At 38.1% G+C, this 24,654-nt stretch overlaps 2 protein-coding genes across 6 annotated transcripts in view; both read right to left on the reverse strand.

Annotated features, from left to right (window-relative positions):
• wwox (WW domain containing oxidoreductase) overlaps nt 1-10,847 on the reverse strand; it is a 272,642-nt gene extending 261,795 nt beyond the window's left edge. The window contains exons 1-4 of one of the 3 annotated variants that reach the window (XM_081356428.1): nt 10,588-10,817; nt 10,407-10,471; nt 10,176-10,233; nt 6,194-6,363 (exon numbers count right to left, since the gene is read on the reverse strand). In XM_081356428.1, the coding sequence (XP_081212554.1) occupies nt 6,194-6,363; nt 10,176-10,233; nt 10,407-10,471; nt 10,588-10,694 (400 nt within the window). In that variant the 5' untranslated portion in view covers nt 10,695-10,817. Of the gene's footprint in view, nt 1-6,193; nt 6,364-10,175; nt 10,234-10,406; nt 10,472-10,587 lie in introns of all 3 variants that reach the window. The other 2 variants (XM_081356430.1, XM_081356429.1) reach the window with 2 other exon arrangements.
• Nucleotides 10,848-11,657: 810 nt separating this feature from the next.
• hprt1l (hypoxanthine phosphoribosyltransferase 1, like) lies at nt 11,658-24,274 on the reverse strand. Of its 3 annotated transcripts, none has more exons than XM_081355589.1 (9): nt 23,954-24,274; nt 23,018-23,124; nt 22,516-22,699; nt 19,269-19,334; nt 17,478-17,495; nt 17,312-17,394; nt 16,759-16,805; nt 12,502-12,578; nt 11,658-12,413 (listed from the first exon to the last, which is right to left on the reverse strand). In XM_081355589.1, the coding sequence occupies exons 1-9, from the start codon at nt 23,969-23,971 to the stop codon at nt 12,366-12,368; spliced, it is 648 nt and encodes a 215-aa protein (XP_081211715.1). In that variant the 5' UTR covers nt 23,972-24,274; the 3' UTR covers nt 11,658-12,365. The 3 variants fall into 3 exon arrangements, with proteins under 3 accessions (XP_081211715.1, XP_081211716.1, XP_081211717.1); XM_081355591.1 differs by having other exon boundaries at nt 11,889-12,413; nt 12,547-12,578; nt 23,954-24,204; XM_081355590.1 differs by lacking the exon at nt 17,478-17,495 and having other exon boundaries at nt 11,888-12,413; nt 23,954-24,194.
• Nucleotides 24,275-24,654: the final 380 nt, after the last annotated feature.

A 24,654-nucleotide genomic window follows, 5' to 3' on the forward strand; every position in this document is an offset into this window, starting at 1 on the left:
AAACACACACACACACACACACACACTCATAAACGCACACACACACTCATAAACACACACTCACACTCACACTCAAACACACACACACACACACACACACACACACACACACACACACACACTCATAAACGCACACTCACACTCATAAATGCACACTCACACTCATAAATGCACACTCACACTCATAAACACACACCCACACTCATAAACACACACTCACACTCATAAACACACACTCACACTCATAAACACACTCACATTCATAAACACACACTCACACTCAAACACACACTCACACTCAAACACACACACACACACACACACTCATAAACACACACACACACTCACACTCATAAACACACACTCACACTCAAACACACACTCACACTCATAAACGCACTCACACTCATAAACGCACTCACACTCATAAACGCACACTCATAAACACACACTCACACACTCAAACACACACACACACACACACACACACACTCAACACACACACACACACACACACACACACACACACACACACACACACACACACTCACACTCATAAACGCACACTCACACTCATAAACGCACACTCACACTCATAAACGCACACTCACATTCATAAACACACACTCACACTCATAAACACACACTCACACTCATAAACACACACTCATAAACACAGCGCAGGATCATGTTACAGGTACAGGTGTAAACCCAGAGACACACACACACACACTCATAAACACACACACACACACACACACACTCATAAACGCACACACACACTCATAAACACACACTCACACTCACACTCAAACACACACACACACACACACACACACACACTCATAAACGCACACTCACACTCATAAATGCACACTCACACTCATAAATGCACACTCACACTCATAAACACACACCCACACTCATAAACACACACTCACACTCATAAACACACACTCACACTCATAAACACACTCACATTCATAAACACACACTCACACTCAAACACACACTCACACTCAAACACACACACACACACACACTCATAAACACACACACACACTCACACTCATAAACACACACTCACTCAAACACACACTCACACTCATAAACGCACTCACACTCATAAACGCACTCACACTCATAAACGCACACTCATAAACACACACTCACACACTCAACACACACACACACACACACACACACACACACACACACACACACACACACACACACACACACACACACACACACTCATAAACGCACACTCACACTCATAAACGCACACTCACACTCATAAACGCACACTCACACTCATAAACACACACTCACACTCATAAATGCACTCACACTCATAAACGCACACTCACACTCAAACACACACTCACACTCAAACACACACACACACACACACTCATAAACACACTCACATTCATAAACACACACTCACACTCAAACACACACTCACACTCAAACACACACACACACACACACACTCATAAACACACACACACACTCACACTCATAAACACACACTCACACTCAAACACACACTCACACTCATAAACGCACTCACACTCATAAACGCACTCACACTCATAAACGCACACTCATAAACACACACTCACACACTCAACACACACACACACACACACACACACACACACACACACACACACACACACACACACACACACACTCACACTCATAAACGCACACTCACACTCATAAACGCACACTCACACTCATAAACGCACACTCACACTCATAAACACACACTCACACTCATAAATGCACTCACACTCATAAACGCACACTCACACTCAAACGCACACTCAAATGCACACACACACTCATAAACACACACTCACACTCATAAACACACACTCACATGAACACACTCATGAACACACACGTTTTAAACGTTTCAAATATTTGAAATAAATTAGTAGTTTTAAAAAAAAAATAACAGTAATATATTGACCAGATTAACAGTCGTCCATCATATCGATCATCACGTAATATTGCCCTCTTCAACTCTATCATGAGAACAGTGTTGTTCATATTTCTGCGTGACTGCGGCACATTGATTATGATCATCGTGTAATATCTGTGTGTTCTCCTGTGATGAGTGACAGACGGAGCTCCGCTGCCCTCTAGTGTTCACCACACGCCACGACCACTGACACCATCATCATCATCATCATCATCCAGAGCCGCTCACACTCATCACTAGCACTGTGTAACATATGTGTCATATATGTTCAGATTTACAGGAAAGCCAAGCCATTATTATTACGTAATCTGGTAAAGTATTTAATAACTGAATAACATTATGTGGTGTGAATGACGGTTGTAGATTAAAACTACATGAATCTCAAAACTCAAATGTGAATATGAACTAAAATATTCATCAGCGTCTCCTGTTTTTTAAACGCATGTCTGTTTAGTTTTTGTTTATTCTCCTCTCAGACTCCAAATGCTGAAGCCAGATGTGAGCATACAGTAATAACTGTCAAATATTACCACCACTGTTGTTGTTAAATAAAAAAAATGTAAAAATAAATCATTAATTGAAATTAGTCTGAAATTAATTTTTAAATGGAAAACTTATTCCAGTTAGTTGACAAGTTTTTAAATGCAAGTAATAAAATTACTAAAAATAAAAATAAATATAATAATAATGACAAAATTATTAAAAATGACTAATACAAACTCAAATTAAAATGAAAACTGAACATAAAAATTGAATATATAGTAAAGTGTAATTTATTCCTGTGATCAAAAGCTGAATTTTCAGCATCAATAAAATCTTCAGATCCTTCAAAAATCCTTTTAATATGATGATCAAGAAACATTTCTGATTATTATTTATGCTAAAATCAGTGGAGCTGATTCGTGTGTTTGTGGAAACTGTGATGCATTACACTTTACAGGAATATCTGATGAATCGAAAGTTCAAAAGAACATTATTTATTTGAAACAGAATCTTTTGTAAGTTTATAAATGTCTTCACTGTCACTTTTGATTAACTTAATGCATTCTTGTTAAATAACAAGAAATTCATTTTTTTAGTAATTATAGTTGTATACAAGTAAAATAAAATAAAAACTAAAAAAAACTTAATAAAATAAACCTACAGAACACCAGAACCCAGCAGTGAGACAGCATCTTATGTCATTAATGCACTGACTGAAATATGAGATTCTGTTCGGCTGAATTTTCTTCCTTTTTTAAAGTAATTAATAACACAGATATGAGGACTCCTATCATAACGGTGTTGAATTATTACATGTCTGAAGTTGCTTTGATAATTCTTCTGATGAATTATTAAATATTCACAGTAACATTCATTTGTCTGCTCATTTCAGGGCTAATGTTGACTGAGGTTAGACTGAGAGCAAATAACTGATCCTGTAGCGCCTCCTGCTGGACAAACCCTGCACTGCTCAGTCTGGATCTAAAGGGGTGGTTGATTATGATTTGACTTTTCTAACTTTAGTTAGTGTGTAATGTTGCTGTTTGAGCATAAACAACATCTGCAGAGTTACAACGCTCAAAGTTCAAAGCAAAGGGAGATTGTCTTTAAAAGAAATAGCTTTTTAAGGACTACAACAAACTGCTGGTAAGAGACTACAACAAGCTAACGATCACTAACCCTAAAATTTACATAAGCCCCGCCCCCAGGATTTATAGATGATCAAGACAGAATATGCTAATCAATGCCTAGAAGATAACTACACATACGCTACATAAATTCATCAACTAAACATTCAGAAACGTCCTGTTGCTTCTACATGTTGTCACAACTTCTTGAGTCTCTCCATCATTGTCTGAATCCGGTTTGAACATAAAAGGCTAAAAGTTTTTGAAATTTCAGTATGTCTGTGTGAGGTAATCAGATTTGCTAACACACACACACACACACACACACACACAGGAGCTATTGAAGCTCCGCCCTCTGTGCCGGGAGCAGCAGCTCATTTGCATTTAAAGGGACGCACACGAAAAGGTGCGTTTTTGCTCACCCTCAAAAAGTGACGACTTTAACATGCTATATAAAAATATCTGCAGGGTATTTTGAGCTAAAACTTCACACACACATTCTGGGGACATCAGAGACTTATTTAACATCTTGTGAAAAGGGCATTATACAACCCCTTTGGGTTTAAACGGCTGTGATGCGGCTGTGATGCGGCTGTGACTCAGCTGTGATGTTTAAAGGGTTTAAACTAGGGATGTTAACGACTAATCAACGATGTAAGTTGTAATGTTGTGTTTATTTTGTGTAGGCCTATCTATATCTGATTTATCACATATAGGATGCATTTGGTTAAGAATTAATATAATAAAGCTTATGGTGATCCTCTTCAGTTTCAGCGCACACAGCTCAAACGGCAAAACACGACTAATAATGACTATTGGACTGTCATATTACATAACATTATAAAGAGAACAATATTGTAATCAAATATTGTGAACTATTTGGGTTTAGCTGCCATAGTCGCGTTGCTCCAGAAATAGCGCATCCACAACATGAGTCATTCTGAATGGCACGTAACTTAGTTCAAGTTCACTTGTGCATTCGCTTCATTTTGTGCAGATATAATTTGTAATATTATGTATATTTTGTATATATCTGATTAATCTCATATAGGATACGTTTCTTAGAGTTAAATAACGCGCTGGCAAAGTGCTCCAGTTTAACGGTTTAATTATAAGTGCTGCTGCTAATGTTTCAAGTTTTTCATATAAGTAGTTTACCAGATTATTATGTAGGCTTTATATAGTGTAGGCTAAGCCTACCCATATAGATTTTTATTTAAAATTTATTTTATGTTGCTTAATGTTTCACATGCAACAGGTGAGCCAGTGCACAATTATTTTTTACGTATTTTAATTTTCTGTGCATAATTTATTTTGTTAAACTACATAAATGCCATTATCTGTATTGTATCCCAACTGTTACAATAAACCATCAATTGAGCAATATAACATGCATTTTTATTCAGTATATAAGCAATATTTTGCTTAATATATTAAAGACACTATTGATACTGTGAGAAATTTACATTCTCAGGAAAATAGCCGCTTATCAGCTAATCGTTAATCGATCGATAAGGTCAATCAACTAATGATTAATGAATTAATCGATCATTTGCATCCATAGTTTAAACACGGCTGTGATGCGGTTGTGGCGCGGCTGTGATGTTTAAAGGGTTTAAACACGGCTGTGATGCGGCTGTGATGCGGCTGTGACGTGGCTGTGGCGTTTAAAGGGTTTAAACACGGCTGTGATGCGGCGGCTGTGATGTTTAAAGGGTTTAAGTGGCTGTGATGCGGCTGTGATGCGACTGTGATGCGACTGTGATGCGACTGTGACGCGGCTGTGACGTTTAAAGTGTTTAAACACGGCTGTGATGTGGCTGTGATGCGGCTGTGATGCGACTGTGATGCGGCTGTGACGCAGCTGTGATGTTTAAAATGTTTAAACACGGCTGTGATGTGGCTGTGATGCGGCTGTGATGCGGCTGTGACGCGGCTGTGATGTTTAAAGTGTTTAAACACGGCTGTGATGCGGCTGTGATGCGGCGGCTGTGATGTTTAAAGGGTTTAAGTGGCTGTGACGCGGCTGTGATGTTTAAAGTGTTTAAACACGGCTGTGATGCAGCTGTGATGCGGCTGTGATGCAGCTGTGATGCGGCTGTGACGCGGCTGTGATGTTTAAAGTGTTTAAACACGGCTGTGATGCGGCTGTGATGTGGCTGTGACGCGGCTGTGATGTTTAAAGTGTTTAAACACGGCTGTAACGCGGCTGTGATGTTTAAAGTGTTTAAACACGGCTGTGATGTGGCTGTGATGCGGCTGTGATGCGGCTGTGATGCGGCTGTGATGCGGCTGTGGCGCGGCTGTGGCGCGGCTGTGATGTTTAAAGTGTTTAAACACGGGCGGCTGTGATGCGGCTGTGGCGCAGCTGTGATGCTTAAAGGGTTTAAACACGGCTGTGATGCGGCTGTGATGCGGCTGTGACGCAGCTGTGATGTTTAAAGGGTTTAAATGGCTGTGATGCGGCTGTGATGTGACTGTGATGCGACTGTGACGCGGCTGTGATGTTTAAAGTGTTTAAACACGGCTGTGATGTTTAAAGTGTTTAAACACGGCTGTGATGCGGCTGTGACGCGGCCTGACTCACCGATGCCGCTGTTGGCCCCCGTGACGATCACCAGGCGGTCGGACAGGTCTCGGCCGTGCAGCACCTCCAGAGCCGAGCTGTTCCCGTCGAAGCGCTTGGGCTTCAGCTGCACGTCCTCCACGGTGAAGGCCTGCCGCGGGTCGAAGTACGTGCGGCGCTTGTTGATGTGGCTGAGAGGAGAGTTCAGCAGCACAACTCACAGTTACACAACACCAGGGCAGTAGACTGCTTCATATAACATCTTATCACAGAGAAAACGTGCTGAACAAAATTATAATTAAAAAAATGTGGTTGTGAAATGGGCAGAGCTTAGCGTCCTGAACGTCTCTGATTGGATATAAATAAAAACTCTTCTATTTTAACTTGTATCGAAGTTTATTACTGTAATTATTATTCTGGTGTGAGTTATTGTCCACATCACCAGAGTTTTCTCAATGACTTTTTATGACTGCCTTTTTTCTGACAAAATACCATATTCTGTATATTATAATGCATTTTATAATATATAAAAAATTATAATAAAAAATAAAAATATACAGTGAGGAAAATAAGTATTTGAACACCCTGCTATTTCGCAAGTTCTCCCACTTGGAAATCATGGAGGGGTCTGAAATTGTCATCGTAGGTGCATGTCCACTGTGAGAGACATAATCTAAAAAAAAAAATCCAGAAATCACAATATATTATTTTTTAACTATTTATTTGTATGATACAGCTGCAAATAAGTATTTGAACACCTGTCTATCAGCTAGAATTCTGACCCTCAAAGACCTGTTAGTCTGCCTTTAAAATGTCCACCTCCACTCCATTTATTATCCTAAATTAGATGCACCTGTTTGAGGTCGTTAGCTGCATAAAGACACCTGTCCACCCCATACAATCAGTAAGAATCCAACTATTAACATGGCCAAGACCAAAGAGCTGTCCAAAGACACTAGAGACAAAATTGTACACCTCCACAAGGCTGGAAAGGGCTACGGGGAAATTGCCAAGCAGCTTGGTGAAAAAAGGTCCACTGTTGGAGCAATCATTAGAAAATGGAAGAAGCTAAACATGACTGTCAATCTCCCTCGGACTGGGGCTCCATGCAAGATCTCACCTCGTGGGGTCTCAATGATCCTAAGAAAGGTGAGAAATCAGCCCAGAACTACACGGGAGGAGCTGGTCAGTGACCTGAAAAGAGCTGGGACCACCGTTTCCAAGGTCACTGTTGGTAATACACTAAGACGTCATGGTTTGAAATCATGCATGGCACGGAAGGTTCCCCTGCTTAAACCAGCACATGTCAAGGCCCGTCTTAAGTTTGCCAATGACCATTTGGATGATCCAGAGGAGTCATGGGAGAAAGTCATGTGGTCAGATGAGACCAAAATAGAACTTTTTGGTCATAATTTCACTAAACGTGTTTGAAGGAAGAAGAATGATGAGTACCATCCCAAGAACACCATCCCTACTGTGAAGCATGGGGGTGGTAGCATCATGCTTTGGGGGTGTTTTTCTGCACATGGGACAGGGCGACTGCACTGTATTAAGGAGAGGATGACCGGGGACATGTATTGCGAGATTTTGGGGAACAACCTCCTTCCCTCAGTTAGAGCATTGAAGATGGGTCGAGGCTGGGTCTTCCAACATGACAATGACCCGAAGCACACAGCCAGGATAACCAAGGAGTGGCTCTGTAAGAAGCATATCAAGGTTCTGGCGTGGCCTAGCCAGTCTCCAGACCTAAACCCAATAGAGAATCTTTGGAGGGAGCTCAAACTCCGTGTTTCTCAGAGACAGCCCAGAAACCTGACTGATCTAGAGAAGATCTGTGTGGAGGAGTGGGCCAAAATCCCTCCTGCAGTGTGTGAAAACCTGGGGAAAAACTACAGGAAACGTTTGACCTCTGTAATTGCAAACAAAGGCTACTGTACCAAATATTAACATTGATTTTCTCAGGTGTTCAAATACTTATTTGCAGCTGTATCATACAAATAAATAGTTAAAAAATCATACATTGTGATTTCTGGATATTTTTTTTTAGATTATGTCTCTCACAGTGGACATGCACCTACGATGACAATTTCAGACCCCTCCATGATTTCTAAGTGGGAGAACTTGCAAAATAGCAGGGTGTTCAAATACTTATTTTCCTCACTGTAACTATAAAATAACTTCTAAAAACATCTCTTTATTTATTTATTTATTTGACGACTAAAAACTTTATATTATTTGTTTGTTCATTTATTTCTGTACTTATCATTGTAATATCTCTGTATGCATTTGCTGGTGTTCAAGTTTAATTAATCAGGACGAAAATGTTTACAATATTTAGGGTGCATTTATCTAAAAATGTATTTGTCAAGTGTATTAAAATTAGTTTGTAACGATTTTTTTTAATGTTTCATAAGTGAAATACATTAGTAAACATAAACAATATTTCTAAAGAATTGTATTATCTCAGTTAATGTTAATTTCAACATTTACTAATACATATTTAAAATCAAAAGGCTGTCTTTGTTTATATTATTTTACTGAATTGAGCTAACATGAACAGCTGTGTTTTATTACCAACCATTAACCAGGGTTCTCAAGTCTCACGCATTGGCCGTGAGACACACGCAATTCAACCAGTTCACACGCTCACACGCCACACCGTGTATTTCTCACGCTGAAAAGGCAATGCCAACCAAGTTGTCCTACAAGCTTTATATATAACGTTGTATACGAGGCGCGGGCACACAAAGTGAAGTTTCCTGCCGCCAGCACGTATCTCGGCCAGATTGCGTTCGTTACTAGGCAACATAGATGCGCGAACACACGGAAGTTGACGGAACATTCTCGGCCACCGTACGTTCGTTACTAGGTAACCAACAACATCGCGCGAACACACGTCGTGATGGAGAAGGTAAGTTGGACGAAAGCTCGTCTAACATTTTTAAGGCTGGAACATTTCATATATAGCCCATAGTATACATTATTATTGATGCAGTCAAAAACTCTACAACTACTTTGCAACCAGGCCAGAAGCTTTGGCTCAGTTTGGCTAGCTTACATTATCTGAAACTAAGGGAAATGTTAGTGGGTATGGGAAGGAATGAAGATGTATTTCTTCATTTTATTTTAAATAAATTTAAATGTATTTATTTTATTTTAAATTATATTATATATTATACTGTATTAATAGTATTTCTGGTTACATTAAGACATACATATTAAAGCAAGAGTGCTCTGGGTAATATTTTATATCCTGTCAAAACATAACGTTACTTTAATCATTGATTGCCATGCATTTGTATTTTTCAAACACTAGCAACACAAAACACATTTCATAAGCTGGAGTGTGTACTCTTGTGTGTACACACACACACACACACACACACACACACACACACACACACACACACACACACAAACACAAACACACTAACATACCTTAATAATATGTCATTTGTTCTCAATGTCCCACCACACAATAAATCATTATACCATTTCGACTAGACACATTCAAAATGCAAAAATATTTGTTTTTCCAAACTGTTTGGAGCAATTTGTTATATTTTTGTAATTTTTGTAACTTAGTTGTAATTTTGAAATATAACATTAAAGAGTATATTTGATGTGATTAATTGCTCTGTCATTTATCAGATTTACCAATTGTTATTTTTAATTTGTGCTGGTTAATTATGAACAAGGGGTAAAATTGGGGGGCGGGGACAGGTGGGGGCGGGGACAGGTGGGGGCGGGGCTCCATTAGGGCTCCTCCCCCAACCGCATGTGATCTCACTCCAAGATTTTGATAAAACTTGAGAACCCTGCATTAACAAAGATTAATAAATACTGCATCATAAAAATGCATTGCTCAATATTAGTTTATGTTATTGAATGAAACCTTATTGAAAAGTGTTACCAATTAATTTATTATTAATTAGCCTGAAAGCTGAGAGACACATCTGTCTGAGGGGAAACTATAATATATCATATGACTGATTGAACTCACTCAACATAGATGATCTGGCCTTTATCATCGGTCTCTTGCTCCCATCCATATGGCAAAGCTGGAAAATACAATAAATAAGTGACTTAATCATTGATTTATCCTCATTGCATATCAAAACTCTCTTCTGAAAGCTCTGCACACTTCATTCGAGTGCATTAATGGCGATGAGATATTTTAATACAGTTATGACGGTGAGATGATCAGTTATTCTTCATAAATCAATCCTCAAACCTCCAGCACAGCGCTTCTTCTTCCCAGTTTTGGGATGCTCCCACTGAGTCTTCATTTCCTCATGGCTGAAACGAGTTATGACAATATCATGTGTCTGTCAGTGCTTGTATAAATCTCATCACAGATACTCATTATTAGCAATGATGAACAGTGAACGCGCGCGCTCGTCTCAAACACTCACTTGGCATAATAAACCCATCCGTCTGTCGTGGATCTCTCTTCCCAGCCGGGAGGAAGCTCGTCTTCACTGTCTGTATCATCCATGCCGGCGTATTTAAGAGCTGCCATCGCGGAATAATTGTTTTCAAATAAAATAACTCATTCAACTTCTCAATGAAATTTCGGTAACAGCAAATTCACGTTGCGATATTCCGGCTGGACCACTTCCGGAAACACAAAATTACGTCACGCAAGTGGGCGGGGCTTAACGACCTGAACGTCTCTGATTGGCCAGGTGCGATGTATTTAAATAAAAACTTTCTTTTATTTACTTGTGGCTTATATTAAAGTTTATTTGTCTAATTTCTCCACGCGTAAAATAATACATTACCTTTAGGATTTATCTTTGCAAAAAGAATGATATGTTTTCATTTTTCCTAACAAAATACCATATACACAAATTAAAATACAGTGGTCTTGTTTCAAAAAAAAAAAAAAACTTAAAGATTAATCAATTTTCCTAAAATCTCAAATCAACAACATGTGGAGTTTTTCTCATAGATTGGTGTGTCTCAACCATAGACTGTAAAAAATAGTCTCAACCCTTTTTTAGTCTATGGTCTCAACGGTATTCAATGAAAAAATCACAAGCGTAGCACATGTCACGTGGTACCCGTTACTTTTCTCAGCGCTGATCAGGATGGGCCAATCAGTCTTTTTTATCCCTTCTTAATTGTTTCTAATTAATTCTCTGTCTCATGTACAAATCGTTGTAATTAAGATTTTAACAAAACGACTTAGCCTGCAAATAAATGTTAGTAAGACAAAAGCCGTCGTGATATTTCACAGATATTTGTGAGTCTTTTGAGCGCCGCTCTTTGTTGAAACTTTCGGACAATATTAACGACATTTAACGGCCTTCGACTTTCTCCTAATGGTTAGTCAACACTTTACATGAGGTAAAATAGATATTCAAACTCCGAAACAACACATGACATTTAACTCACATTTGAGATTGTTTCCCCCATAATGACCATAAGCTTTGTTTAAATAAATGTCGATTTGAAAACTCATAAAAAATAAAAATGCATAGACCTTTGTACATTACTTTATTGCTTAGTTTCCTTTAAGTGACTTTTTTCTCTTTCATAACAGCTCTCTTCAGCAATCTTGAGAGTTTTGGTGACAGTATACATGTAAATATTACTCACACAATCATACACCTCATCTTATTGGACTGTTTTCACATTAACATGCATAGAAAACAACCAGGACAGATAATAATAATAATAATAATAATAATAATAATAATAATAATAATATCATTGTCAGTGTTATTTTATTGTGGTGATCCAAAAAAAAGAATAATTCATAGCAAATCTTTCATGACAGCTGCACAACAATTTTCTCAGTTTCAGTGTGTGCGTATATTCTGGAGTCAAAATCTAGATAATATATAATTAATGACAATAACTAGCTAAGTAACTTCACCACCTCTGAGCTCTAAACCCAAACTTAAAACATAAAATCAACATAAAATCAGTTCATCTAAGGCCTCAGTTCAACAATCAGAAAGTGTATGGCAAGTCCCATCATCTTCAGCAGTAAATCACACTTAAAATGAGATTAACTATCAACTATTCTTAACAAAAAACATTTTCTCTCTGGCATTTATCTTTGGGAATCTGTGTTTCAGGAGTTCATTATTCATTTCAGATGGCATGATCAAACATAAGTTCACAATCAGAAGAAAGGTTCACAGTGATCTTTGTGTCGGTGCATCCGGCACTCGGTGTCGCATCATACTTTATATTTCTCTTTCGCGCTGTCACTTAATATACAGATATGCTGAAAGATATAGAGAGAAACAGAGAGACTGGTTATGCATTGTGCATTTACAACATTAAACCAGAGAGGAACAGGACTAAACACTCACACTCAAATCCCTAAAATATTCATTGTAGTCTAAAGCATATCCCACCAGGAACTTGTCAGGAACTTCAAATCCAATGTCTGAAAGAAGAATGCAAGACATTTAAACATGCGTGCGAGGAGAGGGGAAACTACAGTATATTCAGCAAGAAGAAAACTAAGATGTTACGCATTATTTTCAAATTAAGCACATTCAAAAATATATGTATATATATAAAAAATAATAATTAATTATAATATGAGTTCAATTTATATTTAGAAATATATAATATTATTTTAATGACAATTAAGCACATAAAAAATATATAAAAATGATATATATATACACTACCGGTCAAAAGTTTGGGGTCAGTAAGATTTTTAATGTTTTTAAAAGAAGTCTCTTCTGCTCACCAAGGCTGCATTTATTTGATTAAAAATACAAACAAAAACAGTAATATTGTGAAATATTATTACAGTTTAAAATGACTGTTTTCTATGTGAATATACAGTAAAGAGTCATTTATTCCTGAGATCAAAGCTGTATTACTCCAGTCTTCAGAGTCACATGATCCTTCAGAAATCATTCTAATATGATGATCAGGAAACATTTATGATTATTATCAGTGTTGAAAACAGTTTTTTACATTTTTATTTCATGATGCTATGATGAATAGAAAGTTCAAAAGGACAGCATTTATTTAAAACTAACTAATTATATTACATTAAACACTACCGTTCAAAAGTCTGGGGTCAGTAAGAATTTTAGTTTTATTTTGGGGGGAAATAAATAAAATAAATCAATACTTTTATTCATCAAGGATGAGTTAAACTGATCAAAAGTTACAGTGAAGACATTTATAATGTTAAAAAATATTCTATTTTAAATAAATGCTGTTCTTTTGAACTTTCTATTCATCATAGCATCATGAAATAAAAATTGTCCACAACTGTTTTCAACATTGATAATAATCATAAATGTTTCTTGATCATGGAATCATCATATGATAATGATTTCTGAAGGATCATGTGACACTGAAGACTGGAGTAATGATGCTGAAAATACAGCTTTGATCACTGGAATAAATTACATTTTAAAATATATTCACATAGAAAACAGTCATTTTAAATTGTCATAATATTTCACAATATTACTGTTTTTTTATCAAATAAATGCAGCCTTCATGAGCAGAAGAGACTTCTTTTAAAAACATAAAAAATCTTACCGATCTAAAACTTTTGACCAGTAGTGTATGTATATATATATATATATATATATAGCACATTCAACAAAGATATATATACAGTACAGGCCAAAAGTTTGGACACATTACTATTTTTAATGTTTTTGCTTATGCTCATTAAGCCTGCATTTATTTGATCAAAAATACAGAAAAAAAAAAGAAATATTGTGAAATATTATTACAACTTAAAATAATTGGTTTTCAATTTATTATACTTTAAATTATCATTTATTTCTGTGATGTAAAGCTGAATTTTCAGGATCATTACTCCGGTCTATCCTTTAGAAATCATTCTAATATGATGATTCATTATCAAAGTTGGAAACAGTTCTGCTGCTTAATATTTTTTCATAACCTGTGATACTTTTTTAGGATACTTTGATGAATAAAAAGTAAAAAAAATAAATAAAAAATTTAATTGATAAAAAGTGATAGTAAAGAAGATTTGTATTATTAGAAAATATTTTTTTATTTTGAATAAATGCAGTTCTTTTTAACCTTTTATTCATCAAATATATTAGGCAGCAGAACTCATAATAAATCAGAATATTAGAATGATTTCTAAAGGATCATGTGATAGGCTGGATGTCATGTGACACTGAAGACTGGAGTAATGATGCTGAAAATTCAGCTTTGCATCACAGGAATACATTTTTTTTTTAAATTATATTCAAATAGAAAACTATTATTTTAAGTTGTAATAATATTTCACAATATTACTGTTTTTTTCTGTATTTTTGATCAAATAAACGCAGTCTTGATGAGCAGAAGAGACTTCTTTCAAAAATATAAAAAAGTAATGTTTCCAAACTTTTGACCTGTACTGTATGCATGGCCGTAGCCAGCTATGAGGTCACCGAGGTCCGGACCTCGGTCATTTTTTTATATTCAAAAATAAAATTTCAAGCTCTCTGAATGATTAATTAGCCGTTTAAGCTACGTCATATGTGTGTTTGCAATTCATGTCGCTGAGAGAAGGAACAGTGAACGGGGCTTGAGAGCGCGTTGTGAGCTTACAGTCTATGGTTGTGAGTGAGGGCGCGGGTGCAGCCTCTGTGTTGCCAGATCCACCTATTATACGTCTTTTGGACTCGTTTTTCCCATTTATTGTGACACTTTAGGACGTTAATAAAGTGGAAAGTTGAATGTTAGGGCTAGTGATATATTAATTTTCTTTTCCAAAACACAAGCTTTGAACTTTTTTCTCATTATTATTATTTTTTTGTTTTTTTTTTAATGTTTTTCGTGGCATTAATAAAAAGAAGAAGCTTAGACAAACTGTAATTGCTGACAGGAAGATACCAAATTCGGTAAGACAAACGCAATGATCATGATTATCTGTAAGAAATGTAGGCTACAACACTATCAAAAACAATAGCATAATACAGATCTGTATCATTATTCTAACGTTATTTGTAACTTGTTACGAAATAAAAAGTCTCTCACCTAAACAAAACGTACTTTCCTGTCCCGTCAGTCTCGTTGCGCGTCCTCTTCAATTACACGCGCAAATGCGGCAGAGCGCTTTATGTCACTTTATTATAAATAAAGCGCAAAAGAAACTACAAGCATGATGCAACAACATCGTAGTTGATGTCAATTTGTAAGTCATGAAATTACCAAAAAGTGCCAATAAATTCCGCAACTTACTTCATGTTTGGAATGATTTACATGCAGGTTTATGTTCATTCAATTTTCATTCTATTCATCAGGATCAGTGGTCATGTTCATTAACAGCTCATGTTAGTATTGTGTATTTACCATGGTTACTGTTGTTTCCTTAACCCAAAAATGCCACTTATTTTCACTGTGTTTTTGCACTATATTTCTAAATGATTGTGGTCTGACATACCAACTTATTTGTATTTACAAAAACTATTTTGGAACTGCTATTTAATAGCCTTATACTTTATTCATCATCAGTAGGCCTATGTGTCATATTCTTATACAGTATATATATATATATACATATTATATATATATATATATATATATATATATATATATATCACTAATTGTTTGGCATACTAAAACACCAGTGATAATGTAATGTAGACAAACTCTATATCATAACTAAAAAATAAGTTTGAGCCCCCTTTAATGTCCAGGTACAAGTCAATGTTTTTTCTTTTTGCACAGTTCATGGGTTGAAGCCCGTTGAAGCTCTTAATTTTGAGCTCTCAAAGAGCACCAGATTGATGCATTTAGCCTTAAAATGTACAAAATTTTCTTACGGGGGAGCATGCCCCCGAACCCCCCTAGAGGGACAGAGGTCCACCCATCATAGTTTTACAAAATCCTATGGGAAAGAACGATCATTTATGAAATTTACTCCAGCATAGTATAACAAAGTTCCTTTTAAGTCAGTAAACTAAAACTGTTAATGCAAAATTCAAATATCCTTCGACAAACTATACATTTGGCCTGCCTAAGGGGGGCCTACAACACATTGTGCCCAGGGGCCTCCGAATTCTTAATCCGGCCCTGCACCTCACCCCGGACCTCACTAATTTTCAAACCCTGGTTACGGCCATGACTGTATGTATGTATGCATATATATCCTGCATGCGCACCCATCTTTATTTAATGTAATCTAGTGTTGTGTCCAGGCGAACTGTCACGTGTCTGATCTGACACTCAACCTTTGACGTCAACGATTACGATTCCATTCATTCTCCTACAGTAGTCGCAGTTTATCATCGGCGTGCGAACAGCCCTCGTGTCCTGCAAAGAGGACATCAGCAGAGCTAGAGCGAGCGAGTGTGAGGACTCCTCGTCTTCATGAACACACACACACCTCAGCTCGACAGTGGAAGTCAAGAGCGAGAGAGAGAGACGTTTGTGCTCGAGGATGGGTGGATATAAAGAGCTTATCAGCTTTCGGTCTAAAAGCATTGCGTAACAGCTGAGCGTTGAGTGCGTGTCTAATGTGTCCGGCGTACATGCGGGGTGTTTTATTTCTCCGAGTGATGTGGATTAAGCACAGAATGTTCATAATATCCCATACAAACCCACGATGAGAAAACACAAAAACTCACAGTCGGGACGGTATCCTGAGCTCCTGGGTGTCCTTTTCACCAGTAAACTGCAAAGAAACGACACTGAACTCAATATTGTGGGATATATTAAATAAAAAAGAAGGACGTTTGAATAAACAACAATCTTATTTTAAACACTAATGCCCAGTAAGAAGCCATTTAACCATTAAGAAACACCCATTCACACCAAGCGCGATAACGAGCATCCACACCAGCGGAAGATATCGTTCATTTATTCAGGATTGTCGTCTGTCTCTTTAAATGCTCGAGCTCGTTAAAGCAGGACTGATTCTGATTGGCTGTCAGTGTTTTTAGCGTTCATCATCAGCTGGATAAAACCGTTCTGAAAGTGATTGTAATGATATCGTTCCCCTGTGCCGTTCTCGTTATAGCTGTGTAACTCTTTTATATTTAAAAAGACTATACCTTTATCATTATAGGTATCATCTTTGGTGTGAACTGGCATTAATTGTACTGAACACACGCATGTCTAAAATATGTTTAGAGGACGACCACTCTCTCGATTTGCACCTCAGAGATGTCCACGCCTCACCTGACAACTTTCACCATTTTAGGATGGCATTCGTTTAATAGTTTGAGCAGCGTTTCCATAGTTCTTCCCGTCTCCACAATGTCCTGAGGCACAAACAGAGGATTCAGCATCTGTGTTTATCTCAGCACACGTGTCACAGGACATGAACTATACTGAAGAACCTCACCTCGACTATGAGCACATTCTGTGAGGAGAGAAAGAAGACAAACTAGCAGTCGGACCACAACATTTCAAAAAGCATTTACACGACTGTTCACAAGTTTGTGCTCAGGACAGTTTATTAATTTATACGTTTGTTTCAGCAATGATGCATTAAAGCTCCAGTATGCGACTTTGGTATTTGACCACAAGAGGGCGCAGTTTCAACAATAACAAAGGCGAAGCTTGATGACGCTATGAAGGAGGTGACGATGGGAGATGTCGTTTTTAATGCGTTTTCACCATCTAGCGATATATCTACATGGAATTAATGAATCATGATCACGGATGAGGTAATTTATTTGTTTTTGTATTACCTGTATGTCTGATCGTATTATTTTATTTCATCATAATTAATGAACTGCAAGGAACGTGAAATGTTATGCTATATTATCCCGTTACAACATACAGCTATTTGTCAAATGATTTGTTTGGTTAATGTTGTGCAGTTTTACGTTTTTATGGTTAATGCCGTGTTGTTTAACGTGTTCAAACCAATATCTAAAAGTAAATTTGAACGAACATTTGCAAGTAATGACTAAATATATTTTTTTAACATCATATCCGATTGTATTTAATTGTGCTGCCATAAGCTCGGTCACCACACGTGATAAAAAGCCTTACCAAAGTACAAAGAGCAATATAACTTGTTTATAAGTGCTATTATTGACAGTTGCATGTCTTACCTGTCTATCAATACACTCGCGAGACCAGAGTCTCTGTCAAGTCCAAGATTGACTCGCAGCTCTCTCCATCTCGAAAACGCCTGCCGATATTTATCTGGGTTTTATTCCTCCATTTGTCACACAGTCTGAATGTATCCGAATATGGACGCTTTCGTTTTGTTGGCACTTCAATACTCGCCAAAGAGTAATCGTGATCCATAACAGCTATAACCATACAGTCTATGGCTATAATGCTTTAACCACCACTTCCGCATTTGACCATGCGATATTCCGGTGTGGTCGGTCATATTTTTTATTTTATTCTTTTTTTATTCTTTGTCAGACGTCTTTATTGTTTATTGTGATAAGAAAAAAAACCTCAATAAAGTTGTAAAAAAAATAAAAAAATAAATCCGGTGTGGTGGAATATCCTATCACATGGTCCACACCGGAAAAAGGATTGCGTCACTGAGGCGCGACATTTCTTTTCCGGGACGGCCAGTTATTTAAAATCGGAATTTCTCTGAAATAAAAAATCTTTGGAGACTTTTGAGATAGTGTAAGTACACAACTGGAGGAAATATATCACACTGTGCAAGTTATTTTTGGAAATTTTATTACAAAATTCCTACATATTGGAGCTTTAAACTGATCAAAAGTGACCGTAAAGACATTATAATGTTACAAAAAAATATTTTTTCTGTCCATCAAAGAATCCAGAAAAAAAATTTTATCACAGTTTCCACTAAAATCTGAAGCACATGAACCGGTTTCAACATTGATAATAATCATATATTTTTCTTGATCATCAAAATCATCATATGATACTGATTTCTGAAGGATCATGTGACACTGAAGACTGGAGTAAGTTTGATCACAGGAATAAATTATACTTTATTATATATTCACCCAGAAAACAGCTGATTTACAACTGTAACAATATTTCACTGTTTTTACTGCATTTTTGATCAGATAAACGCAGCTTTGGTGAATATTAGAGACTTCTTTTAAAAACATTAAAATAATCTTACCGACGCCAAATGCTCCGCAGAAATGGAAACCTAAAGAAAAGAGTGTGGAAGGTTCAGACTCACTTTTCCAGAAAGAGCCGATAGCTCGTCTCCTCCGATAACCTTCACACAGTTTGTAGATTGGTCGTTCTGGAGGAAAACACATCAGAAATGAACACTGTTACAGGTTTGAAGATTGATCAACATACGGGCAGTAATGTGACAAAGACTTCAGTTAACTGCACTAAACACTGTGTGTTATTTGAGCTTTAAAGCGTGTAATTATTCCTTTGAGCTGGAACTACTTTTCTGTAGCATTAACTGATAGTTATACTATGGATGCAATACTGATAAACCAATGATTACTTCCATATTATGGTCATTAAATGATAAACATTGGTAAATAATGGTAAATTATACAGTATTTTGTCTCAAAAGAAAACACTAAAAACTAAAAATCAATCATTTTAAAAGCTAGTAAGAATTCAGGCATCACTCAATTCTAATATACTGTATGAAAATACATTTTTATGTATATTGTTTCATTATGGTTTTGAAGTCCACATGAAATGTAAATCTATTTTCAGAACTGAATCAAAACGTCATAACTTAATTTTCTCCAGTCATTTATTCAGTTTAAACTCTGTCCCTTTCTTACAATCAACTGCGAGCTTACATTCAGATCTGCATCATTTTTGTGGGCAGCACTTTCATATATATGGATATATGTTTTATTTTTATTTTATTTTCAATAACCCGTTTCACTCAGATATACATCACGAAAAGATCTGTCACAACTTCCATTCCTTTGCAACTTTAAACACTCTTAAAGTGAGCAAAGGCCGTCAAAAGGAGATCTTTGTCTCAGCGTTCCACACAATGAAAATTGTTACTGAATGAACAAAAAACAGTTTAATTGTTTCTTTCGAATATCACGAATATCTTCTGTGTTGCTCAGAAGGTTTGGAGTGACGTGAGGCTGAGAAATGATGACAATTGTCATTTGTAGGCAAACGGCTCCTTTAAAGGCGCAGTGAGCGATTTCAGATCAACCCAAACAGACACGCCCCTCCCTTCATTGCTCCGCCCCCAAACTGCACAAACACACAATTCAAGAGTGGATGTCTCTATCATTTCTGAAGTAAAATGATGCTTCGTGAAAAATAAAGCGAAGATGACAAACTACAGTAAACTATAGTATACAAGCAAGAGTTGGTTGTTAGTCTCCAGCAGCTCCAGACAAGCAGTGACTCAAACCTGTCCTGTTACTAGAGCTAACAACAGCATATCTTGGTTAGGGATCGACCGATATGGATTTTTTAGTGCCGATGCCGATACCGATTTTTTTTCATCAGCATTAGCCGATGACCGATACGGGCTGCCGATTTTCTTGGGCCGATATTTGGAGCCGATACTGCTTTTGCTCACTCAATTTAAATCATAAAAATTACACAATGATGATAACAAATGTTACAAGTCTCAATTTAAAAAAAGGAACATTTATTGAACTTAAAAAAAAAAACAATATTTGACAAATATTAAAAACGTGAGGTAGAACAAGTAAAAAAAACTTCAGTGCTAAAATTACTGAAAATAAATATTTAAGCATAATTCAAATTCTTTAAGTAAATTCTGAAAATAAATATTTAAGCATGAATAAAATAATTACACTATTGCTCACAGAAGCAACAAGCAAGCAGCATGCAGCCATGAACTGCGTTCTCCATGATGACATGGAGGAAGGATTCATTTATTTCCTGCCCTTTACGACTACATTTATTTATGGAGATGAGAAATAAAAACCCGCCCTGTCCAGCTATGATCAGCTGTTCGGCCGAGCTTTGGATGCTGTTTTATTATTCCACCACGCTTGCGGTATTCTGAAAAGTTGAGATGTTTTTATCTCGATGCGGCGCGGACGCGCTTGGAAAAAACGAGCGCGTCACTTCCATTATGAGCGCGCATACCGCGCGCTAACATTTGAAATAATGAACTTGAGCGCGCAAAAGACGCGATATGTGAACAGGCCCTAAAAAATGTATTTGTTTTCATCTCAACACGGCATAGGAGCGCCTGGACAAACGAGCGCGCTGCATCGCATGCGTGTCGCAGCCGCGTCGCTTCTTCTATGAGCACGCGTCCAAACCTCAGCCAGGTGGTCGCTGAATAAAACTCCCACAAATATCACAGAACAACGTCGGCATTATTTAATCCTATGACCAGTGTTCGTAACAGCTGCCGTATGCATATGGATAGCCTCAAACTTAGCTATTTGCAGCTCCCTAAATACAATAAGCAGTTTTATAGATGAGGCATTCGCGTTTTCCATTTGGACCCACAAACTTGCTTAGTTGCACGCACATATAGAGCAACGTGTTTCCACTTTTAAAGTGTATGTCAATATTTCAGCTAAGTCAAACAGTTAAAAGATGCTTTGAAAGTTTAAAATTTGCCGTTGTCTTGAAGAGGCTTCCAGCACTCTGCTAGTGTGGGAGGGGCAGTGTATGGGCTGCACGTGAACTGCAGCGTCTCCAGCAACACAGAGCTGCCTGCGGACGCCTGTCTGTAAATAATGCCGGGAAAAAACTATCGGCGAACGCAGCAGCCGCGTATCGGCCGATGCCAATACACGTCAAACCCGCAAATATCGGCCCGATTTATCGGCCGACCGATATATCGGTCGATCACTAATCTTGGTTCTACGAATCACAGTAAAACCAATGTAACTCACATATGGAGAAGAAACAACCTAACCTTGGCGTCCGTTCTCAGGCCTTTCCCTCCAGCGCTGGAAAGCTTTTCTAATGTTAACGCGGATCCTTAAGCTCTCGCCTGATCGTAACCTGTGATATCCTCTGAGATTCTCTCTTTTGTAATGTCTCTCAGCCATCTCTCTTTCTACAGTATGTGGACACGCCCCCTACTGCTGATTGGCTCACTCTCTTTCCTCCATCATGAGTGAACACACTCCCTACTGCTGTTTGGATCACTCTCTCTCCTCCCCCATCACGAGTGGACACGCCCCCTACTACTGATTGGCTCACTCTCTCTCCTCCCCCATCACGCGTGGACACGCCCCCTACTGCTGATTGGCTCTGTCTCCTCCCCCATCATGAGTGGACACGCCCCCTACTGCTGATTGGCTACAAGTGTGTTGTAAAGCGTTTCTCAGAAATCACTTACTGCACCTTTAAGTTGTATTTAACCCTTATCATTCTTACAAGGCACATGTCAAGTGCACAAGCTACTAATAAAATGCTCCATATGTAATAATATAAGGCAGACTCTGGTCAGTGTTAAACATAATGACTGCGGTAGATCTGGCACTCACCGAGTAGCTCTTCAGCCTAATGAAGTCCACAGTCATTGGCACAGACTTATCACTGTTTTGATTCAGTGTCTTGATGTAATCCATCAGGTCTGCGAAGAACTTATACCCTCCTTTCAGAACGCAAAGAGCCACGATATGGTGTCCGCCCATGTCCCGAACGATATCTCTGGCCAAGCGCTCAGTCCTGCAGAGAAGATCAAAACTGAAGGCTGGAGTATTCTGACATTAATGCTTTCATTAAAGCTGGCTGAAGCCATGCCAATAATGACAGTCAAGAAATTCATGGGGAAATTTGTTAAACAAATGAATGGGAAAGCCAATTCAAATCACATGCCTCTGCTATTGCGCTAACATCATTAACTAAACCTATGGGGGAACACTGGGCTCTTTTACTATCCAGGGCAATCACAGGTCACTCACGACACAAATGAACACTTCCCAATGTCACCACAACAACCGTACAACTCAGAGTTAAAGACACACACGTGCTGATGAGACGTACCTGTCCTTAATGAGGCCGTTGGGAATAATGACACTGTCCAGATCCTCCTCGTAGTGTTTCGGCACACAGAAGAGACTCAGTTCGTGCCCCTTGCTGTCATCGGATATCTGCCAGATCAAAACTCTATTATAACTCTATTATATGGTTCCACAACGAACCTTTCAGTGTGAGTGAGAAGAACGTTTTAATCTTTGAAATAACCTAAAATGAACCTTTTGTGGAATAGAAAGGTCCCATGGATGTTAAAAGTTGTTCATGGAACCATTGATGCTGATAAAGACCCTTTATTTTTAAGAGTGAATCCACACAATCTGGAAATTTGCATGGGTGCAAAAGATTTTAAGCTGAACTCTGAAATTTGACCACCAGAAAGTTACTCGACTGTCTTCAGTGTGAGCTGAGCTTCACTATTAGACAATGGAGCTGATGTGACCATAACTCATAATAAGCAGAATCTCCACACACAGATACTGTCATCAGAAATTGTCTTCACGTGCTTGTTGATAATTCAGGCAGAATTACAATGTAGCGCATCGGTCTTATAATATAAACTACATTTATGGTAATTTTATCCATTTTGGAGCTTGACAGTAGGCTAGTCACCTCTTGCTTTCACTGCATTGAAAAGAACAAACTTTGACGTCTACTGAAGACTTGCGGGTGAGTAAATAATGGCTGATATATATATAGGCTATATACATATATTCGTAAATTATTACTTAACGATCTAACCAATGGCGTGTCCACAACCGCTCGCGCAACCCGGTTCTATTTATGTACATTGAGACTTTCATCACATAGACTTGATGAGTAATATGAATTATTTCCTAGTTTGCGGACACACAGTGGCGAACCACACCTCAAACGCGGAGTCTTGATCTGACGCGCATCTCTGAAGACGCGTTAAACGCAGCATCGCACGCTTTTGGCTCTTACCTCCAGAAACGCGGCCATGATCTGCGGTGTTCGTGCTTTCAGCTCGCGGTCCTCGGGCTCATGCTGGTGTGTGTGTGTGTGCTGGAGGAGCGCGCATCTGCTGTGCGTCGAGGCAACGCGACGCGTGCTAAACCCTGACGTCACAATCCATTTACCCAATAATCTGCTTGACCCGCGGCAACCTGTGCTTCACCCGAAGAAGAGAGTCAGCGTGTGTGGGTGTGTGTCAGCAGCACTGAGTGAGTCTGTGTGTTTACATCATCTTCATCATCGTCATCAGTGCTTTAGTCTGACGCGATGCTGATAACGCGCGATGACGTCAGAGGGAGAGTGTGCAACAACTGATATAAAGCTGTGTGTCAAACTAATGTAGCCCAACCTCTTTATATCTGAACCACACACACACATACACACACACGTCTGGCTCGCTATCTTTGTGGGGACTCTCCATAGATGTAATGGTTTTATACTGTACAAACGTACTCGGTTACTAACGTAACCTCGGTTCTCTCTAGAAGAGGGAACGAGTACTGCGTTTTATCAAAACGCTACGGGAAAAGTCTCTTTTCACGAAACACTGAAGCAAAAAATTATCCTTTAATTTTCATATATGTAAAACGCGTTGCGGCAGCAGCAGTCAGCTATGGCGAGACGGCTTGCTCGCTCATTGGCTGCTCTGCGGCAACTGCTTAAGCCTATCG

This window comes from Scardinius erythrophthalmus, assembly GCF_964197995.2.
Source record: "Scardinius erythrophthalmus genome assembly, chromosome: 24".
NCBI classification, from domain to species: domain Eukaryota; kingdom Metazoa; phylum Chordata; class Actinopteri; order Cypriniformes; family Leuciscidae; genus Scardinius; species Scardinius erythrophthalmus.

Excerpts from the sequence above, each read along its gene's own strand:
- hprt1l (XM_081355589.1), bottom strand. Across the intron at positions 19,335-22,515 it reads TTAGGCTGAAGAGCTACTCG|AACGACCAATCTACAAACTG; the intron begins GTGAGTGCCAGA and ends GTTTTCCTCCAG. Across the intron at positions 12,414-12,501 it reads AATATTTTAGGGATTTGAGT|CATATCTGTATATTAAGTGA; the intron begins GTGAGTGTTTAG and ends TATATCTTTCAG.